The sequence below is a fragment of the Peromyscus eremicus genome, chromosome 17 (assembly GCF_949786415.1).
Source record: "Peromyscus eremicus chromosome 17, PerEre_H2_v1, whole genome shotgun sequence".
Classification (NCBI taxonomy): domain Eukaryota; kingdom Metazoa; phylum Chordata; class Mammalia; order Rodentia; family Cricetidae; genus Peromyscus; species Peromyscus eremicus.
Genome location: NC_081433.1, coordinates 17318042 through 17338366, shown reverse-complemented (window position 1 = coordinate 17338366; position 20325 = coordinate 17318042). Strand labels below are relative to the sequence as shown.

At 44.1% G+C, this 20325-nt stretch overlaps 1 protein-coding gene across 1 annotated transcript in view; it reads left to right on the top strand.

Annotated features, from left to right (window-relative positions):
* Adam9 (ADAM metallopeptidase domain 9) overlaps positions 1-20325 on the top strand; it is a 79060-nt gene that overhangs the window by 23640 nt on the left and 35095 nt on the right. The window contains exons 6-12 of the mRNA XM_059244264.1: positions 249-444; positions 1488-1553; positions 3765-3836; positions 4576-4745; positions 5497-5578; positions 6395-6528; positions 19381-19552. Of these exons, the coding sequence (XP_059100247.1) occupies positions 249-444; positions 1488-1553; positions 3765-3836; positions 4576-4745; positions 5497-5578; positions 6395-6528; positions 19381-19552 (892 nt within the window). The remainder of the gene's footprint in view (positions 1-248; positions 445-1487; positions 1554-3764; positions 3837-4575; positions 4746-5496; positions 5579-6394; positions 6529-19380; positions 19553-20325) is intronic.

Here is a 20325-nt window from a genome sequence, read left to right as displayed (position 1 = left end):
GTAGAAAACATATTCCGGGTCAAACTCTGGTGGGGTGCCACCTTCCTCCACAGTCGTCCTGCAGGCCTCATGTTGGAGCTGAGTAAGTGGAGGACCAAAGTTGACGTATGTCTGCTGGACTCGAAAGCCTGTTCCTCCCTGTGCCGTAGCTTCCTTCTGTGTGTTAGGAACTAGGGCCTAAATCAGCTTCTGATCCTTCCTGTGTGTTTCTTCTTCCTTGACAATGGTTTGTGTCACGCCGCACGTAGAGGGTTGCTGCATTTTGAGAATGCCAGTTTTGGAATTGAACCTCTGCACAACAGCTCGCGTTTTGAGCACATATTTTACCCAATGGAAGATGTCCGCCAAGAGCCTCTGAGATGTGGAGTTTCTAACAGGGACGCAGAGAAGGAAGCCATGAAGGAAGACGAGGAGGAGCATCCAAGCATGACTCAGCTGCTGCGGGTAAGGAGCAGGAGCACTCTTCGAGCCTCAGACTGTTCTAAAGAGATCGTTCCTTCTCACACTAAAAAACAGTGATTGTTGTCTTTTCCCAGGTCCATGACCAGAACCGGGGTATGGAAAGATGAGCAGTATGTAGTTCTGGCGACTGAGAGGAGAGCAGTCTCCATTTTAAACGAGGGCTTAAATCTTGCGCAGTGATCCTCTTAGACATCGCTGTGTAGTCATTACACTCTGGTTAGAGAGCCGTGGAGGTTTTACTTGGATGCCTCAAGCTCTAGGTGGGGAGAGGAAGAAAAGAGAAGAGCGGGGAGAGCAGTAGGAGAGACTGAAGATAATTATCACCTCAGATACTGTCCAAGGACACTCAGGAACTGCTTTGGAGGCTTCCTAAGGATGCCCTGGATTGCTCAAGATGTATGGTTCCGGGGCCAGCTTACCTCAGCTACAGGGTGCTCCTTCTCCAGGAGTGACATGGTGCCACATGCTGGCTGAGGCGTGCAGCTTTGTTTTGTGAGATTAAGAGGCCTTTATCACAGTGCTGCCCAAAGGCATGTTTTAAAAAACCATCACCTGAGCATGACTTTGCTATTATCACCTTTTCTGCCCCATGCTCATTAACCATTGGAGAGCTGTCAATGTCTTTGTTTATTCTGTTTGGCATGAATGTCTATAAAGGACATATACTGGTGACCCTGTTCCATCTTGTTCTCTCAGATTTCAGTAGGTGTTTTTCTTTCTGTCTTACCATGGTAATCAGGTTTCCCTCTAAAAGGTGCATGTATATGCGCTTCAATTAAAAAAAAAATCAGTGATTCTACTCTTTAGGACATAGATAACCCATTTTATCTTTAGAGCTTTTCTCTCGTCGGTACAAATAGCAGTTAACATTTGTTTTATTGACATGGGTATGCTACGTAAAACCGTTGATACTGTTTTTAGCAGATGTGAAGTCACGTGACTAGATCTTAGGTCTGGCCGTTGCTCATATGGAATGTGTCTAGCCTCATAACGAACCTGCTCTTATGATGCTTGTGTTTCAACAGAGAAGAAGAGCTGTTCTTCCGCAGACCCGCTATGTGGAGCTGTTCATTGTGGTAGACAAGGAAAGGGTAGGAATTGCTGACTTGTTTTCCTTTTTCGTAAAAAAGCAGTTCAGAAGCGAGTAACCTCCAAAGGAAATATAAAGCATGATAAATAGGTGGCTTAAGTGATAATCTCAAAACTAAAATAGTGCATCCATCCATCTCTATTTATCCTTCTGTCTGTTTATCATCCATCTATCTATCTATCTATCTGTCTGTCTGTCTGTCTGTCTGTCTGCCTGCCTATCTATCTATCTATCTATCTATCTATCTATCTATCTATCTATCTATCTATCTTTCTATCTATCTATCATCTGTCTGTCTGTCTATTTTGAGTCAGGGGCTCGCCAAGTCTTGAGCTCCTAATCTTCCTGCCTGAATCTCCCGAGTGCTGGAATTATGGGCGTGTACTCCTGCCCACTTAGCTTGGCTTTATCTGCAAACCTAACTGGGGCAGTGTAACCCTGCTCTTTGTAGTGATTGTCTTAGCTGTATCTGTCACCCTTTTTGGATTACTTGGCAGGCTGTGGCTATAAACCAGGACAGTTGGGTGCTGCCTTGTGAGGCCGACTTACTTTATGCTGTTTCAGAGGATGTCTCCCTCCCTCGAAGAGACCAGGCCTGGGTCCTGGCATGCTGTAGAAGCACTTACTATTTTCAGGGTACAGGGTAACAGCAGGACGCTTTCCGTATTTGTCCTGAAAGGCCGAATCACTTGTTTTACCTGTGAGAAGTACTTTGTCCTTTTTAGCTACTACAAGATCATCAGATTCTGACGTGGACCCTAAATAATTTAAAATATTGATGATTGGAAATGTTCCGGGTGACTTTGATGTTTTTAGTTTGTATGAAAAACTATTTATAGATATGATTGGATGGACAGGTCTTTTCTTGCAAGTCGCAGAGAACATTTTGAAGATGTTTTTCCTGGCTTTAGAGACCCCTTCTTGTGTATAAGGGGTCGGTCAGCGCCCTAGTTGGTCAGGCTGCGTGTGTACTTGGGGTGCTTAGGATCCTTTGGCAGTGTAAGGACAAGCGAAGGGGAGCCAGTGTGGACCCAGCCCCAGCAGCGGCTGAAGAACTAGAGACTGAAAGTGTTTTTCTCTATCATTCTCTCCAGATAGACGGGTTCTACTTATATAGAAAATGGTTCAGGGTCAAAGTGGTTCCATTTCCATCAAGCTCTGTTAGATGCAGGATCTGGCTGGACAGAGCCACCACAGATTCTGTTGTTAAGACCATTGTCACAGAGCGAAGTCATACACTCTTTAAGCTTTTCTTTTTGTTAGCAAGTAGGTTGTTTAAAATAAGGTTAAAGTAGACATGCAAATTTAGCCAGATATAAACAAGGGCACATAAACTACTTGGTTTAACATGGTAAAATTTCTATGTGTCTCTGTTTTTCTAACCATGTAACATTTTTGAACTCGTGATCCTGGACTAATCTCTCATTATTACCTTAGTTTAGGGTCTAGAAATAGTTTATTGTTATATTGCTAGCCTAAGAGATAAAAGATTAGGAAATCTATTAATTTTTCATTCTATTATCTAAGCTTTTTAAGATTATACCTTTGTGAAATCTTGAGAATACTTTGCCATTAAAACCAGCAAAAGTAACATTAAGAAGAAAATTTATTCTAGAGTTACACACATTTGAAGAAAACTAAGACTTCAATGCATCTCATTATTATTGTGCCTTATTATTCTTTTCTTATTTATCACTAAAATGTGTCCCTTAGTGTATTAATTACTTGTTGTTGCTATGATAAAGCACCATGACCAAGGCAACTTACAGAAGAAGTTTATTTTGGTTTATGGTTCCTGAGGGTTAGCTCCGTAATGGGGCGGGGGCACATGGCAGCAGGTGGTAGACATGGCTGGAGCTAAGGGCTGAGAGCTCACAACTCAGACAGGAGCTCAAAGAGAGAGGGCAGACTGGAAGTGGGGAAGATTTTACTTACAAAGCCAGCCCCCCAGTGACATACTTCCTCCAGCAAGTCCCTACCCACTAACCTCCCCAAACAGCGCTATTACTGGGAGCCGAGTGAGTGTTCACATGTCTGGGACTGGGAGACATTTCTCATTCTAACACCACAATGAGATGGATTCAAGTGTCCAGATGCTTCCATTTTTGGTTCCGAGGAAATCCTTGGCACTTTCTCTTAGGTGTAGGGGATGGCAGACATCTTTACTGTTTGGCTGCTCTGTGAGCATGGTTTTCCTCCTTCATTTTTTCAGTATGACATGATGGGAAAAAACCAGACTGCTGTGCGAGAAGAAATGATTCGCCTAGCAAACTATCTGGACAGTGTAAGTTGTGTTTCCCTTCTGTTCCATCCTGGCACAGTCTCAGAGCAGAATTGAAAATGGTTCATTTTTGAGCTCCGACCTCTGGATGTATAAATGTTGGTTCTGTAACTTTTAAAAGGAAAATAAAAATGTAGAAAGACTCAGAAGAGCAAGGGGTTTCATATCAGCATCCGCCTCATCTTCAGAACAGATCCCGGGAAGGTGCTCTGATACTTATGAAAGCACCTTTGCTTTTCTTAATCGAAAGAATAGTATTTTTAATAATGCTGCTGTGACACTTTGGGACAGGGAATAAAGCTTTTATCACATGGTCTTTAGCAACATTCACGATCCAGACCACATAGTAAGGAAAGTTTTGTAATAAAATTTACTCAAAACTTTTAACTTCCTGTGTTTGTCAGATTTTACAGTGGGAATAAAAAGGAGTTTGAATCTTAGTTCTCTGTCCTGGATGGGTAAAGGATAGATTTCATTTTGGGGCAGAGAATCCTGTTTTTATCTTTATTGGTTATAGTCCTTCATAAATGTTTTAAAGTACTTTTCTTTACTGGGTGTGGTTGCACACAACTGTAACCCCAGGACTCGGGTGACTGAAGCAGAAGGATCAGGAGTTCAAGGTCATCCTCAGCAACAGAGAAACTTCAAGGCCAGCTTGGACATGGGACCCTGTCCCAGTCGCCCCCATTTCTTCTCACATTCTTCATGTAGTTTACGTGTCTTATTTCTGCTTCCTCCCCAGATGTATATCATGTTAAACATTCGCATTGTTCTAGTTGGACTGGAAATCTGGACCGATAAGAACCCAATCAATATAATCGGAGGCGCTGGCGATGTGCTGGGCAACTTCGTGCAGTGGCGGGAGAAGTTCCTTATAACGCGGCGCAGACATGACAGCGCGCAGCTGGTTTTGTAAGTGGCTCTAAAAATCGCTCTGAATGAAGTGATCGGAAAAATGACTTCTGCTGGTTTTGTTGCCGTAGTATCACATTCTCTTGCCGTTCCTTTGTGTTCGGCTCATCCTTGTCTCTGTCCCATACCTTTCTTGTTTCCTCACTTTGTTACGGCATATTTCACAGTCACTATTATCTTCTGTGAAAAAGTATATGGAAAGAAAAAAGTTTGATTTCTTGCTGAAAGCATTTTCACATAATCAGGATAGAGCTTAAAGATCATCTCAGTTTGGGTTCTGATTATTCTAACTCATACTTGCTGAGTTTTTTCTTTTTTTTCTTCTAGTGTTTTGTAATTGTCTTTGTTTGGCTAGGTATAAAACTCTGGGCATGGAGGTTGTTCCCCTTTACAGATTTGAAGGCAATCCCTTGTGAATGTATTTATTATGTTGTCTCCTCACTAACATTTGTTGAATGAATAAATATAAAACATTTTTAGAAATATTTCTAACCCAGAAGATAGCTACCACCAAGGAAAAACCCCGAACTTGGCGTAGTATGTAAAGGCATCATCATTTGGATGAAAAAAAAATATAGAAGATTATGTTTGTATTACTAATCTCATACTCTCAAAATAAAATGTTCTTTATCTTTGTCATTTTCTCCCAGTTTCTGTAGGTTTTGTCAGTGTGGTTAAGATTACTATAGAAATAGGACTAATCTTTCTTTTTCCTCCCAAGTACATTTTATAACTTTACCTTTTCATTTAGGAAGAAAGGCTTTGGTGGGACTGCAGGAATGGCGTTTGTAGGAACAGTGTGTTCCAGGAGCCACGCAGGTGGGATCAATGTGGTACGTTGTTCTTTCAGTGTGATTTTGGATGTAGGCATTAGAGACAGTTTCCAGCGCTTGCTGACTCTCTGCTTCTCCCCCAGATCCTTACAACAGTATTTGGTAGGAGTAGCATGTGTGCTCTTTCCCTAGAGACTAGGCCAAGTTTTTAATAGCTATCATGTGTTATTATCTATTCTAGTTTGCTTTTATGTTGCTGTGATAAACACCATGGCTAAAAGCAACTTTGAGGAGGAAAGGGTTTATCTGACTTATACTTCAGGTCACAGTCCATTGTTTAGGGAACGCAGGCCAAGAACTCAGAGCGGGAGCTGGAAGCAGAGACTGCACCGGAATGATGCGTACTGGCTCGCTCTCTGGCTCATGCTCAGAGAATGTTCTTATACAGCCCAGGACCTCCTGCCCAGGGGATGGGCCTGCCCACTGTGGGTGGGCCCTCCTAGATCCATTGACAAACAAGGAAATGTCTCATAGACATGTCCGATCCAGGCAGTTCTTCAGTTGAAAAGTCCCTCTTCCCAGGTGTGTCAAAATGATAACAAAATTTACCAGAATGTTATCTTTTTATGAGTGAGGAAACAGGCTCCATTTCATAGAAATCAGCCTGTTTTCTCATAACTTCAGGGAATGATCCACCCATGCTTGATAATCAGCACGTGAGTCACTCCAGTTCTTATCAGAGTGAGTGCATAAAGGCTGGTATGGACGCCTGGGTTGACATCAAGTCAGCACTATAGGAAATACATTGCCTTTCGACAAAAACAATAATCTGACAAAGAAAACATTTCCTGATTGCACCTTCCTATGTTTGCACAGTTCGGGCAAATCACAGTGGAGACGTTTGCATCCATTGTTGCTCATGAGTTGGGTCATAACCTTGGAATGAATCACGATGATGGGAGAGAGTGTTTCTGTGGAGCAAAGAGCTGTATCATGAATTCAGGGGCATCGTGAGTAACTGAGCTTTTCTTTCTTAGTATGATTGTGTAGATCAGGGTTTTCCCCCTAATTTTTATTGTCTGTGTCTGTGTGTCTGTGTAAGAATATATTACACGTGTGCAGGTACCTCAGGAGGCCAGAAGAGGGCATCAGATCCCCTGGAGCTGAGTTAGAGGCAGTTGTGAGCTGCGTGATGTGGTTGTCCATGAAGCTGAGAGGACAGGGATTCAGGGAACTGAGCAGTGAGTGAGGCGCTGAGATGAGAGATTCAAGGGGAAGGACATTCAGAGGCGAGGAAGAAGTGCCAGGATTCAGAGGCTGAGGAGTGGACCCACACTCTAGTCACTCACGTGTCACATACTTGTTGAGCGTTGGTGTGCCAGGCTTTTCGTCAGGTTTTTGAAGTGCCTCGGGAAGTTGGATAAAGGCAAACTTTCTGTGTAAGAAGCTAGTTAACAACATAGGGTTTTTGAAAGTGCTGTGTGACTTCTTGGGAGATGTGATCAAACATGTTCCTCTCAAGTAGGGCACCAAAGACAGACCAAAGAAATGGTTTCTCTGAGCCTGGATTACTGACCCAGTGAGTTTTTTGGGATTACTTACTGGAGCGTGGGTGACTCACAGGCAGGTACATTACCAAAATGTCTGCCCCAGCACGGCGACAGCTCACGAAAGCTGCACCCCTGAAATGCTCTGCACACCTTGCAAGTGCTCAGCTGTGGGGTCCCCTCTCCTCACCACTGTTACTGCTCATACAGACTTGGAGGGGGGGAGCTTGTGACTCTGGGAACTTTGCTGAGCATCCTCAGCCTTCTAAGTTTCATTTATTTCTTTAGTGTTAGGAGGATCCCTTATCCCTCCAGGAGGGAGTATTTCATTCAGAGGAAATGGCTTTACACCAGAAGGCAGTTAGTATCACCATAACAGGTCAGGAGAGAGTGGAGACTTGAGAGGGCTGAGGTTGTATGGTGATGAAGCAGAGGAGCCCCCTACTTTCATCACGTTTGGTAAAAGTAAATTAACAGCAAAACCCTTAAGTGAGCTTTGTTGTGGGATAAGCCTTTTGTACACCGTGAAGATGTGTCTCTGCCTAAGATGCCCTCTGATTGGTTTAATAAAGAGCTGAGTGGCCAATAGCTAGGCAGGAGAGATTAGGCAGGACTTCCGGGGAGAGAGGAATTCAGGAAGAATCTGAGGTTCGTGGAATTAAGCCAGCCAGATACAGAGGGAGTCGGACTTACAGAATGGAGGAATAGTAAAGAGGCATGTGGCAGAATGTAGATGAATAGAAATGGGTTAACTTAAGTTAGAAGAGCTAGCTGGGAACAAGCCCAAGCTAAGGCCAAGCTGTCATAACTAATACTAAGTCTGTCGTTATTTGGGGGCTGGCGATTCAAAGAAAGTCCAACAAGAAAGTCTTGCTACACGAGCTGGTAAATACAAATAATTCTTCTGCTAGAGACTGAGAGTATAACTGAAATATCCTGAAGATAATGGTATTATGAATATTGTAATTAAAACTGACTGGATATTGAATGTTAAACATGAATAAAAGTATAATCTCAAATATAAGATGTCTAAATTCTGCCCCAGAGAAGACCCCCAAATAACTGGAATGTTGGCGTCTTAGGGATGCAGTTGATGGGCAGGGAGCCTTCGCTGTAGAACAGGCTGATCTTAGAGCGGTAAGATCACTGTTGAAGAACAAGCTGTATGAGGTGACTTCATGGAGAGGGACCCAGGAGTGGCAGTCAGCTTTGGCCTCACACTGACTTCTCTTTGCCATCTTCTTGGCCACAAGCAGTTGAAGGTAGTTGGTATAGGTCAGCTCTAGGCATGCCCAGTAGAGAAGGCTGTGGTTAGATTTGGGAGAGGGAAACCGAATACCCAGCCCAGTGGACATCCATTTCAGTACTGTTACAAGTTCAGCATGCCCAATCTGGGAGTCGAGAACGAGCTGAATGTTACACCCTCTTAAAGTGCTGAGGATCAAACCCAGGACCCAGCACCCGCTAGGCCAAGGTTCTGTTACCGCTGCACTCCCAGCCCCTGTCTCCTCGGTACAGAGACGCTTGGCTTGTGTAGCTCAGGCTGGTCTTAGACTGGCCATTCCCCTGCTTGTGCCTCCGTTGTGCTGGGGCTGTAAATGTGTGCTGTAGGCACGACCAAAACTTTCTGCTTTTTAAGCACCCACTCCCAACACAGTCCCCTCCCGGCTTCATGTCATCTTCTCATTAAAAAAAAAAAAAAAGACATGTGCATGGATGCAGAGCCATCCAGTGGGTCATGGGCTCATGGGCAACCGACCAGTTGCCACACCTCAAAAGAAAATGACTGCCCCCACCCCCAGCAGCCATCAGCTGCCAGTAGCTCCTGAGCTAGGGGTGTGAGGGTCTTGAGACCCCTGTCCCTTTCATGCTGGAATTTCGACTGTTTTTTTTGCTTGCGCATGTAACCACAGCTGTTAGGAGTTTGTGAGAGCAATGGCCGATGCCGTATCTAGAAGACAGTGTTGCACGGTACTCCTCCTCATCCTCTGCCTCTTACTTTGTCTCCTTCCTGCTTTCCTGCCGTGTCTTTTGAGTCTGGGGTGAGAGTAGGCTTGGTAGAGCTGCCACACTTAGGGCAAGTTAAACACATGAATCTAACTTCAGAGTTGGGATCCACGTATGAGAGAGAGAAAGTGATGTTTATCTTTCCGAGCCTGGGTTACCTCACTTAACATATTTTCTAGTGCCATCAGGTTTTCTGTAAATTTTATGATTTTCTTTACAGCTGAATGTCATTGTTTCTACGTACTGTATTTTTGTGATCTGTTCAGAACATTTAGGCGGACTCCATTTCCTTGCTATTGTGAGTAGAGCAGCAGTAAACACTGATGGACAAATGTCTCTGTAGGAGGGTGTGGAGTCCTTTGTATATTTGCCCAGGAGTGGTACAGCTGGATCGTATAGTACTTCTGTTCACTTGTTCGAAACCACCCCCCCTCCCTCCACCAAACTGGTCTCCGTAGTGCCTACACCGGTTTACTCTCGTAGCAGCAGTCTGTAATTGGCTAGGTTTATAGCACCAGGCATCCTTTCATTCTGGTTGAGCAGGCCTGAAATCCAGTTAGTTGGCTGTTGGTTACCACCAAAGTACAATGGCAGCATTGTACCTTCAGGGATATCCTGTGGCCATTAGTCATCGCTGTGGCTCAAACACATCACAGCTGGGTGGGACTGCTGACTGAATGTGAAACCCGAAACACTGAACTGCTAGAAGAAAACACAGGCAGCATCCTGTAAGATATGGGAGTGGGAAACACTCTGACCAGGTCGCCCAGGAATTAGGGACAAGAGTTGACGAGTGGAGCTTCAAAAGACTAAAAAGATCTGTGTGGCTAAGGAAGCAGTCAGTTGAGTGAAGAGGAAGCTGTAGAGTGGGAGAGAATCTTCGCCAGCCATATATTTGACAGAGGATTAATCCTCAAAATATATAAAACCTCAAAAAACAGAGTCAAGAAAACAAATGACCGAGTTAAGAAAAGTGATGTAGATCTGAACAGTTTTCAAAAGAAGAAATAAAAATGGCTAAGAAAAAAGTGTTCAACATCCTTAGCAATTAGGGACATGAAAATGAATACAGAAACAGTTTAACTTCAAGAATTCTCATCTGTCAGTTATTGACCTTATTTTCTGAATGATCAGGGTCCCATTCAGAAAGTTCTTAGCTGTGACTGTAGCTTAAACTGTGTTCCCTGCTTTTTCCTCTAGCAGCTTCAGGGTTTCAGGTCTTGGGCTGAGATCGTCCATCCGCTTGGAGTTGAGGTTTGTGCAGGGTGAATGATGAGGATTCAGTTTCGTTCCGCTACCTGTAGGAACTCGGTTTTCCCAGCACCATGCATTGAAGGTGCTCTTTCCTCCAGTGTGTAGTTTCAGCAGCACTGTCCCAAGTCAGATGGCCACATTGTGTGCGTGGGGCAGAGGACCTTGTGTCTGGGCCTCTGTTCCGTGGCATTCATCTCCATTCTGCTTTTGCGTCAGAGCCATGCCAGTCTCACTACTGTGGCTCTGCAGCGTAACCTGAAGTCAAGTATGTTGATGCCTCCAGAAGTATTCTTTTCGCTAAGGATTGCTTTGACTATCTGGTGTTTTTTTTTTTTTTTTGTGCTCTCGTATGATTTTTTAAGACTGCCTTTTCTGTTTATGGGTATAGCTTGGCGTAGGCTTTTGAAACCTCAAAGCCCACTCCCAGTGACACACCTCCTCCAGCAAGGCCACACCCCCTAATCCTTCCCAAACAGTTTCACTCCTTGAGCCTTTTCTTTTTTAACTACTGCAGAAGGTTAAATATAGGTAAGTAAAAGGAAGAGAGGAGGAGAAAGAGGGAGAGGAAGTATGTGATCAGTGCGTGAGAAGAATACTAGAGTGCCCAGGAGTCGACTGGGTGGATGAACATACAGACAAACCCAGCCAACTAATGGCTTTGTGGGATATGTATGTAAGAGCCAGAATGAAAACCTAAGAAATAAACAAACAAAAAATAACCAATTAGGAAAAGTACAGTTGCAAGTGTTACAGCCCTAGAGGGAAAGGTATCCTGAGTTGTCAGGAAGTCGGGCTGTACCTACAGCTGTGAAGGGAGGTAGCTGTGAGGAGAAAGGTTTCCTCTTTTGTTTTAAAGTCAGGCCATATCTGAAGCTAGGGTGCAGTGGGGGATGGTCTCCCCGCAGGCTGTACTGTGCAGTTGAACTGTGCTCTCTCCCCCCCTCCCCCACAAGGGAGCTTCCCAGCAGAAAGATCCATTTCTTTGTCTGCTCTGCCCTCTAAGGGAACGTCCCAGCAGAGGTAACTGTTTCTTTTCAGCTCCAGCCCAAGATTTTACTTCTGCTTCACTCTGCTAAAAGGGAAACCGCTGCAGAAATGTAGCAATCTGCTCCAGCTCCTGCAAAAACTTGCTACCTCTGCCCCACCCCCCACCCCCCAGGGATCTTCCCAGCAGAAGTGTCCATTTCTTCTGCTCCTCGGCTCTGCTCCCAAGCGAGATCTTTGCCTGTAAAACCTGCGAAAGATCTTCACCCAAGACTCTTGTTAAAAAAGAGACTTATTTGGGAAGGAGGAATCCAGGAGAGTGGCTGCCTCTGCCAGGGTGGAGAAGGACAGCTGATAACTGATCAGCTAGAGGGCCATATATAGGGCTGCTTCTTCTTCTTCTTCTTCTTCTTCTTCTTCTTCTTCTTTTTTCTCGAGACAGGGTTTCTCTGTGTAGTTTTGATGCCTGTCCTGGATCTCACTCTGTAGAACAGGCTGATCTCGAACTCACAGAGATCTGCTTGGCTCTGCCTCCCGAGTGCTGGGATAAAAGGCATATGCCACCACTGCCCAGCAAACAATCTATTCTTTTTTTGGGGGGGCCGGGGGTTCGAGACAAGATTTCTCAGTGTAGTTTTGGTGCCTGTCCTGGATCTCACTCTGTAGACCAGGCTGGCCTTGAACTCACAGAGATCTGCCTGGCTCTGCCTCCCGAGTACTAGGATTAAAGGTGTGTGCCACCACCGCCCCCATATAGGGCTTCTTAGGGGTGGAGTTTTTCCAGGGAGAAGATTTTCTGCTCAGGGATTGGTCGGTTTTCCTGCTCAGGGATTGGTTGATTTAGTTGGTTATGGGTAGAGTTGGCTCTGGTTTCAGGGCCAGGGTGGGTTTCTTTGGCTGGCCCTTTTACCCTACAATGATAAATGTTCATCAGATTTAAAAATATCCCATCCATCAGGCCTGTAGGGTCAGATTTGGACCAGTTGCCCTTGGAGTGAATTCCTGAAGCATTTGTGCTGGGCTGAGTGGTGTGATTCCCAGTTCCTTCCTTGGTACACTGTCAGGCTTGACTCGGTGCTGTGGAAGGAGGGTGTGAGAGGCGTGAATTCCCATGGCGCCTGCCTGATTCCCCACAGAGACGCCTGCCACAGTAAGCAGGAAAAGTGTTTCACTGATGAGCCCTCTAACCCAGCATCTTAAGATTTTAATGATGTGTGGTAATCACTCCTAAGTTCTGCTGTTGTTTCCAGAAGGTGTGACGTATATTTCCTGTACTCGCTCTTCTCAAAAAATGGCTGAGGTGAGGTGTGGGGTGTACATCTCAAAGGCTGGTACTTAAGAGACTGAGGTAGGAGTGGCCAGTTTGAAGCCAGCTGGAGCGACATAGTAAGACCTGTTTCAAAAAAAGAAATGAAAGGAGAGAGGTGGTTTTGTCTACTCTGGGTCGTCGACCTCCCCCCCCCCCCCCCCTTAATCGGGGCTTTTCCTCCGCATGCACGTTTAGTCTCCTCCCTGGGTCCTTCAGACACAGACCATTGAGACTGGGATGGTTAATGGTTACTTCTGGGTTACTCACAGAAACAGAGTAGCGATGTAAGTAATGAGTTATGACATGATATTTCTGGTCATATCCTGGCATTTCATCTTCATTTCCAATTTCATTTTGAATTTTTTAGAACTCATTTAGTGAAAAGTGGAGGAGATGTTTTAAGTCATAATTCTTGTATCATCTAGAGTAACAGGCAGAGGATAGGGGACCATCCTCTCTGCTGTGTGCCATCCTGTGGTGATGGGCAGAGGGTTATTGTAGCCGGAAGTTTCTCCAATCCCACCCAGCCCCATGGTCCCATAGCTGCTTATAAAATAATCACTCAGAGGCTTATATTAATTACAAACTGTATGGCCAATGGCTTAAGTTTCTTGCTAGCTAGCTCTGTCATCTTAAATGAACCCATTTCTATTATCTATGTTTTGCCACATGGCTGTGGCATTACCGGTCTGCTGGATGTTGCTCCTTGGGTGGCAGGCTGGTGTCTCTCCTGCCTCTGCCTTTCTTCTTCCTGTCTCTTTCTTGGATTTCCTGCCTGGCTGTAACCTGACTCCCCATAGGCCAGAGCAGCCTTTTTATTAACCAATCATAGCAACACATATTCACAGCTTACAGAAAGACCATCCCACAGCAGATTATCTTTTCTGTTGCCTCACAGTCTTTTTATGGCATTTGCTGAGGCCAGTGTTAGGTCATGTTTCTAAAATCCCAGCTCCTGTCTGCTATAAATAGCCTCACATGCTTATGATTTTGTTAAAATTTTCAGTACTATAGTAACCTCATTGTGGTTGAAACTGAATTTTTTTTTTTTTTGGTACCTTGCTCTAGGCTCACATTTTCAAACATAGTTTATGAGAAAATGGGGCTCAGTTGCTGAATACGAGGCTCTTCAAATAGCCTTTGTCAAAGGGGGAGGCTCTGTGTAGGTTGTAATTAGGGACCGGCGTGAAGGATAAACATCTGCTGGCACATCTGCTGTGGGTGTGGATGAGGACTTTCTTACAGACAACATTATCACATGATAATGTGTGTGGAAGGCACAATCAGTGAGAGGAAGTAAACTATTGCAAACCTGTTCGACTTGATGTCCAGCGATTCACACAGGCTTATCCCCATAGCCTCTGATCTGCCCACAGACTCCCACGTCCGCCGCTGCTAACCTTCCTGTCGTCCAGCCTCGACTTCTCGCGTTCTTGCATGCCGTTCCTTGAAATAATCGACCTCTCTTCCTGACTCCAAGGATGTCATTCTGATTCATCATCGTCTGTGGCGGGGGTTCAGGGAGGGCCCTCTTCCAGTCGGCGGTGATCCTCCAGCAGGAGTCAAAGTGCGTCTTTTTTGATCGGTCTCAAGCCCACTCACACTGACCACATTTCACTTACAGCAGGTAGCCATGTTTGCCTGGGGTCTTCTCCTGCCTTTGCTCAGTCTCCCTTGCTCCTTCTCTTATTTACTGCTTCCCTCTCAGGGCCACTCACCTCCTCAGCATTGCTGGAACACGCTACAGCCTCTGCCTTAGGGTTTTTGTTCAGGTTTCTTTCCCTCTGTGATATTCGTTTCCCAGATTTCCAATTTTGACTGAAGTCTCATGAGGTAGGAAGTGCTTGGACTGGCTGTCCTTTTGAAGCTGTAAGCACTCCAGCCTACCCACAATTCATTGCCTCCCTTTTCCCATAGTATGACTACCACCTTTTATCATTCCAAGTAAATTACCCACTAAGGTTTGCAGTCTGCACACTCACTAGAGTGTGGCCTTCACAGAAAAGGTTTTGGCCCTGCTCACAGTTGAGTTTCTGCCCTGTTCATGATTTTATTCCTTGAACTGAGAAGAGTACCTCATCCAGGCAGATGTCCAACACCTCTTTGTTGGATGCACAGATGTTTGGTATGACACCAAAGGGTCCCCATAATAGCCTCAAGAGTAGTGAGAAGAAAAATGAAAAATGGGTTGCTGTTATCACAGACCTCGTGGGAGAATTTTCCTTCCCACAGTCAGTTTTGATTTTAAATCATTCTTTTATTATAAACAATTGTTTGTAGTTTTTCTCCTTTCTTTTTATCTGCCATTCTGCTAAAGCCTTTCAGTGTCTTACATCCAGACTATGTCTAATAGTGAACGGCGTTGGAACGTTCTAGGCACAGGAGCAGGCTCATTGTTTCCTTGCTAGCAAACAAAAGTGCTGACAGGCAATTTGGGGCAAAGGATCTGTGGATTAGAGTTCTTTGTATTTCCAGAAGCCCCAGGGCTGCTTCTGCAGACCCTACTCCTGCTGCTGCTTGTGCAGATGGCCAAGGGTTAATTATATATGTGAGTATATACATGCTTATCATGCATACACTATGTATTATCAGTTATAGATATGTGTGCATAGTGTACAGATGATACATGGTATGTGTACATGTTGTATACATTATATGGTATATATGTGTATATTATAAATAACACATGTATGTTACATATATTATATATCTCACTGCATATACACATGCATATTATATGCCTTATTATGCTGTAGACATATATATTGCTTTTACTGTTTATATTTAAGATCTGTAACATGGCTGGGTGAGGTTGGCATATGGCTTTAATTCTATCACTCAGGAGGCAGAGGCAGGTGGATCTCTGTGAGTTTGAGGCCAACCACACAGTAAGACTCTGTATTTAAAGAAAAAAAAAAAACAAGTAAAATCTATATTTTTTGTTTTTGAGATAGTCTTACTCGGCAGCCCAGGCTAGCCTCAAATTCTCTGTCTTCTTGATCAATTTCCTGGGTGCTGGGATGGCACACACTATACACAGGTGGTGAAATGGTTACTCTTGTCAGACAGATTAACATATCCATTGCCCTGCATGGTTACCTTTTGTTGCAGAGGAACCTAAAGGTACCACTGTAGCAAATTCCCACAATTATGTAGTAGTAATGCCTGTGCTCACATTGTACCTGGTTCTGCACTTTCCAGTCCTGCATATTGATGACATGTGTCCTTTCACCCCCATCTCCCCATTTGCTCCCATCTAGCTGTTTTATTTTTTACTGTTTCTTCATTTTTTTCCTTTTCTTTCTTTCTTTCTTTTTTTTTTTTTTTTTTTGGTTTTTCGAGACAGGGTTTCTCTGTGTAGCTTTGCGCCTTTCCTGGAACTCACTTGGTAGCCCAGGCTGGCCTCAAACTCACAGAGATCCGCCTGCCTCTGCCACCACCGCCCGGCTCTTTTTTTTTTTTTTTGTTTCACATATGATTGAGATCATGTGATACTTTTCTTTTTTGTGTCTGGCTTATTTTGCTTAGCACAGAATCCTCTAGGTTCATTCATATTGTGACCAATAGTATGGGTCTTCTTTTCTGAGTCTGAGTAATGTTATATATGCACATACATGTGTATACATGCACAAACACACATAACAGTATACGTGCACACATGTGTAATGGGATATATGCATACTACTGTAGTGTATTTATCTGTTTGTTCACTGGTGAACACTTAGGTTGTTTCCAGGTCTTGGCTTCAGTGACTAATGCTGAACAAGAGAACACAGGTGTCTGTATGATGGAGAGCTCATTTCTCCTGGGTTTGTAGCACAGGACAGATTTCTAGGCCATTTGGCATCTCTTGTTAATTTCCTTCGGAATAGCCTGCTGGTTTCTGCTGGTTTTGCTTTTTTTCACAGCCTTGCCTGAACTGCTCTTTTTGGCCTTTATAACAGCCACCCTAACAGGCATAAGGGATGCTTTGTGGTTTTGGTTTGCATTTCCTTGGTGATTAGTGATGCTGAACACCTCTTCATGTAGCTTTTGGGCATTTATTGTCTTCATCTGAAAATGTGTATTCAAGACCATTTTCTTATTTTTAAGTGGAGATGTTTTTCTACTATTGAGTTTTCCTTATACATTTAAGTATTAACCCTTTTTCAGATACCTGACTTGCAAATACTTTCTGTGAAGGAGGTTTTCTACATATCAAAGAATAAAATTAGATTTTTACCTTTTGTATGAATGATGTTAAAATAGATAAAAGACCTAAGTATATAAGACATATAGCCATAGAAGAAAACACCAGAGGAACATTCCTTGATAGTGGACTTAGCAATGGTATAACCAAAGTGTAGGTTACCAGATAGAGAGATTGGTAGGTAGGTAGATAGACAACTATCTCAGGTAAAATTTTAACAAAATAAGGGTTTGTCGATGATTTCTGGCATATAGGTATATTTCCTATTAATTTCCAAAAGTAAAAACAATCAGCAGGACTCCTGGTAACATGTAGTTGTTATTGGCTGTGTGGATTAAATAACTAAAGATTCCTCAGATGTTCTCAGATGTTGCATTTTTCTCAGATGTTCCTCATGTGTCCCTCACACAGTCTCACACAGGGCAACAGAATGTGGTTGGTTTGAATGCATTAATAGTAAATTGAAAGTCTCCAGTATTGGGTCAGTGTCATAGTAAGAAAAGAAGTCAGAACACTTCTCCTTGATGTCATTTTACCCAGAGTGAGCCCAGATTTGAATTCTCTACTTTGCTGTGTCTTCTGTCGTCCCTGTCTGTCTGTCTGTCTGTCTGTCATGTGAATCTAAATCTGTGTCTGCCTGAATGCTGTCTTGTGAATCTGTCCCTGACCCTGTGTGTCTGTCTGAGTGAGTGTGTCCTTAAAAAAGGGCTTTGCTCTATTTACTGAATAGCATAGAAAGCATCTCATGAAGAAGGAATACACATATATAGAAATTTGTAACAGTTTTACAGGGGATTAAGTTGCTCATGACGACTGCCCAACTGACCCAGATAACAAATAGTATTATAAACATCACTGTTTACCAAGCAGTATCTGTATGTTCCATTCAGTGTTTATGGTGGATATTCACTTGTTAGATTGCTTTCAGCCTACTTGCTGTTTCCAGCCAGTGATTGTCATAACACACATGCGATACTCTGGGTTAGGCACATGGAAGTGTACATAATTCAAGATTATAGGTTGTAAAAGTTGATTCCATGGAAAATCCAAGGCAAGCAGAGTTAGTTGTTACATTGTTCTCTTATAGGCAGGTTAAACAGGCAGGCTGAGGAGACAGAAAGGGACAGAGACACACACACACACACACACACACACACAGTAGGACAGCAGTCTTAGGTGACTCAAGGTGTTATTGACTCTGTGAGGTCCAACAAAAGCTTCAGTTTCTTATAATGTAAGAGCTATTTTTAATCACCTGTAGGGCCACAATTAGGTAAGCCGGTAACCAAGAAAAGCGGGGTTGGGGGGTGGGGGTGGGGGTGGGGCGTGGGAGCAGATCTAGCATATCAAAGTTGAATTTGTGTAATTCTCGTGTGCATAGCCTATCTGACCTTCAGAGTAGTAGTCATTATTAGCAGGAGTTACAGTCTGAAAGACATTTACAGCTCAAACTGAAGATTTGTCATTAGAGCAGCTGGCTCTGTGCGGTGCAAGCTACCTCTAGGTGATTACTTTTTTGTCCCTGTGATGAAACACCATGACCAAGGCAACTGACATAAGAAAGAGTTTATCTGAGGCTCACAGTTTCAGAGGGCTAGGGTCCATCGCTATCATGTGAGCGAGCACATCAGCATAGGCAAGCGGGCAGGTAGACATGGCGCTGGAGCAGTTAGCCGAGAGCTTACATCCTGATCTACAACGATGAGTCAGAGAGAGAGACAGAGACAGACAGACACAGACACACAGAGAGAAACCCAGATAGAGACAGAAAGGGACAGAGAGGGACACATACAGAAAGAGACACAGAAAGAGACAGACAGACAGACAGACACACAGAGAGAAACCCAGATAGAGACAGAAAGGGACAGAGAGGGACACATACAGAAAGAGACACAGAAAGAGACAGACAGACAGACACACACACACACACACACACACACACACACAGAGACAGAGAGAAAGACAGAGACAGAAAGGGACAGAGAGAGAAACACACACAGAAAGTGACAGACACAGAGAGAGACTGAGACAAATATCCAAACCTGAGGCTATGGGGGACGGCATTCCCATTCAGAAGACTACAGGGACAGTGAAGGGTCTGGCCTGGAACTGCCCATTTGTGTTTTTTTTTCTCATGGCTCCCAGAATGTGAGTTAGGGGAGGGGAAGGTAAGCGAGTCATACCTCAGGTAACAGGATTGGGAAGCACACGGGTAGCTTCCAGGATTTGAAATGTAGCATTTTTGAAAAATAAAGTTCAATTCTGAATGAGACTAGGTAAACTTTTAAGGTCTCTGTAGATTGAAATAATTCGGATTTTTGTTTCAATGTGTTAACAAGTGATATACTTGGAAGATGTTTTCATGGAGGCCAGCGTAGTGTAACTTTAGTGGTGAACTATAACTGAAGTGATTCCTTTAATTATTAGGGATAGATGGTCTCCTGTTTGTCTGCCTCTGTTCAGTCTCTGCTTTTTACAGTATTTACTTCTTACTGCTTAAAGATATGACCAAGACCTTTGAAGATAAGCAATGGCAGTGATGTAAAAACCTTTTTCTTAATGTGTATTGTAGAGGTTCCAGAAACTTCAGCAGCTGCAGTGCGGAGGACTTTGAGAAGTTAACTTTGAATAAGGGAGGGAGCTGCCTTCTCAACGTTCCGAAGCCTGATGAAGCCTACAGCGCGCCCTTCTGTGGTAATAAGCTGGTGGACCCCGGGGAAGAGTGTGACTGTGGCACACCAAAGGTCAGTTGAGTCTTCCGGCTTTGCTGTGTGAGATTACCGTGAGGTTTGCTGGGCACCTCGGGCAGAGGAGTGACTGTGGGCTGTAGTGGTAACCACTGTTGTGTAGTGTGGCTGTGTCTCTGGGACTGGTCAGCTCCTAGGGATCTGCCCCACGATGCCGTGACCTCAGGCAAGCACCGTGGTACCGTTCTTTTGAAATGGTACCTATCTGCCTAGTATTTTTATTGTAACTATTGGATGATTTGTTACGGGCATTATCTGTAACTGGTTAGTTCTTGAAGTGTTCACCATTTTGGTCATGCCATTCAAGCAGTATTTGTTCAGCCGGACTCAGTTACTAAGTGAATTTCAGCTGTTTCATCCTCCAGCATCCTCAGCATCAAAATCCTTCCCCCTCCGAGCACCAGTATCCTTTGGTTAATGGTCCTTTATGGTGGACCTGACTCCAGGGCCCTTAGCTCTGTCCACCATTATTGTCACTGCACGCTGGCCACAGTCCCCTTCCCCTTGGACTTGCCCTTGGGCTGCCATTGGACCCAGAACATACTTGTTCAGATGTAAAGCCTACTGTGTTATTCACAGCTGATTTCCTTGCCCAACCAATCTTGGTCTGGAAAGCCTTCCCGTATCCTAAGAGAGAACTGTTTTCTAGTCTATGGGATTGAGGCATTCCATGACTTCTGTTCAGCCCTTTGGATTCTCCTGACCAACGACTCGAGAGGAGATTTCTCATGCCTGGAACTGGGGCTCTCTTAGGTCGTTTACGGCTCTTG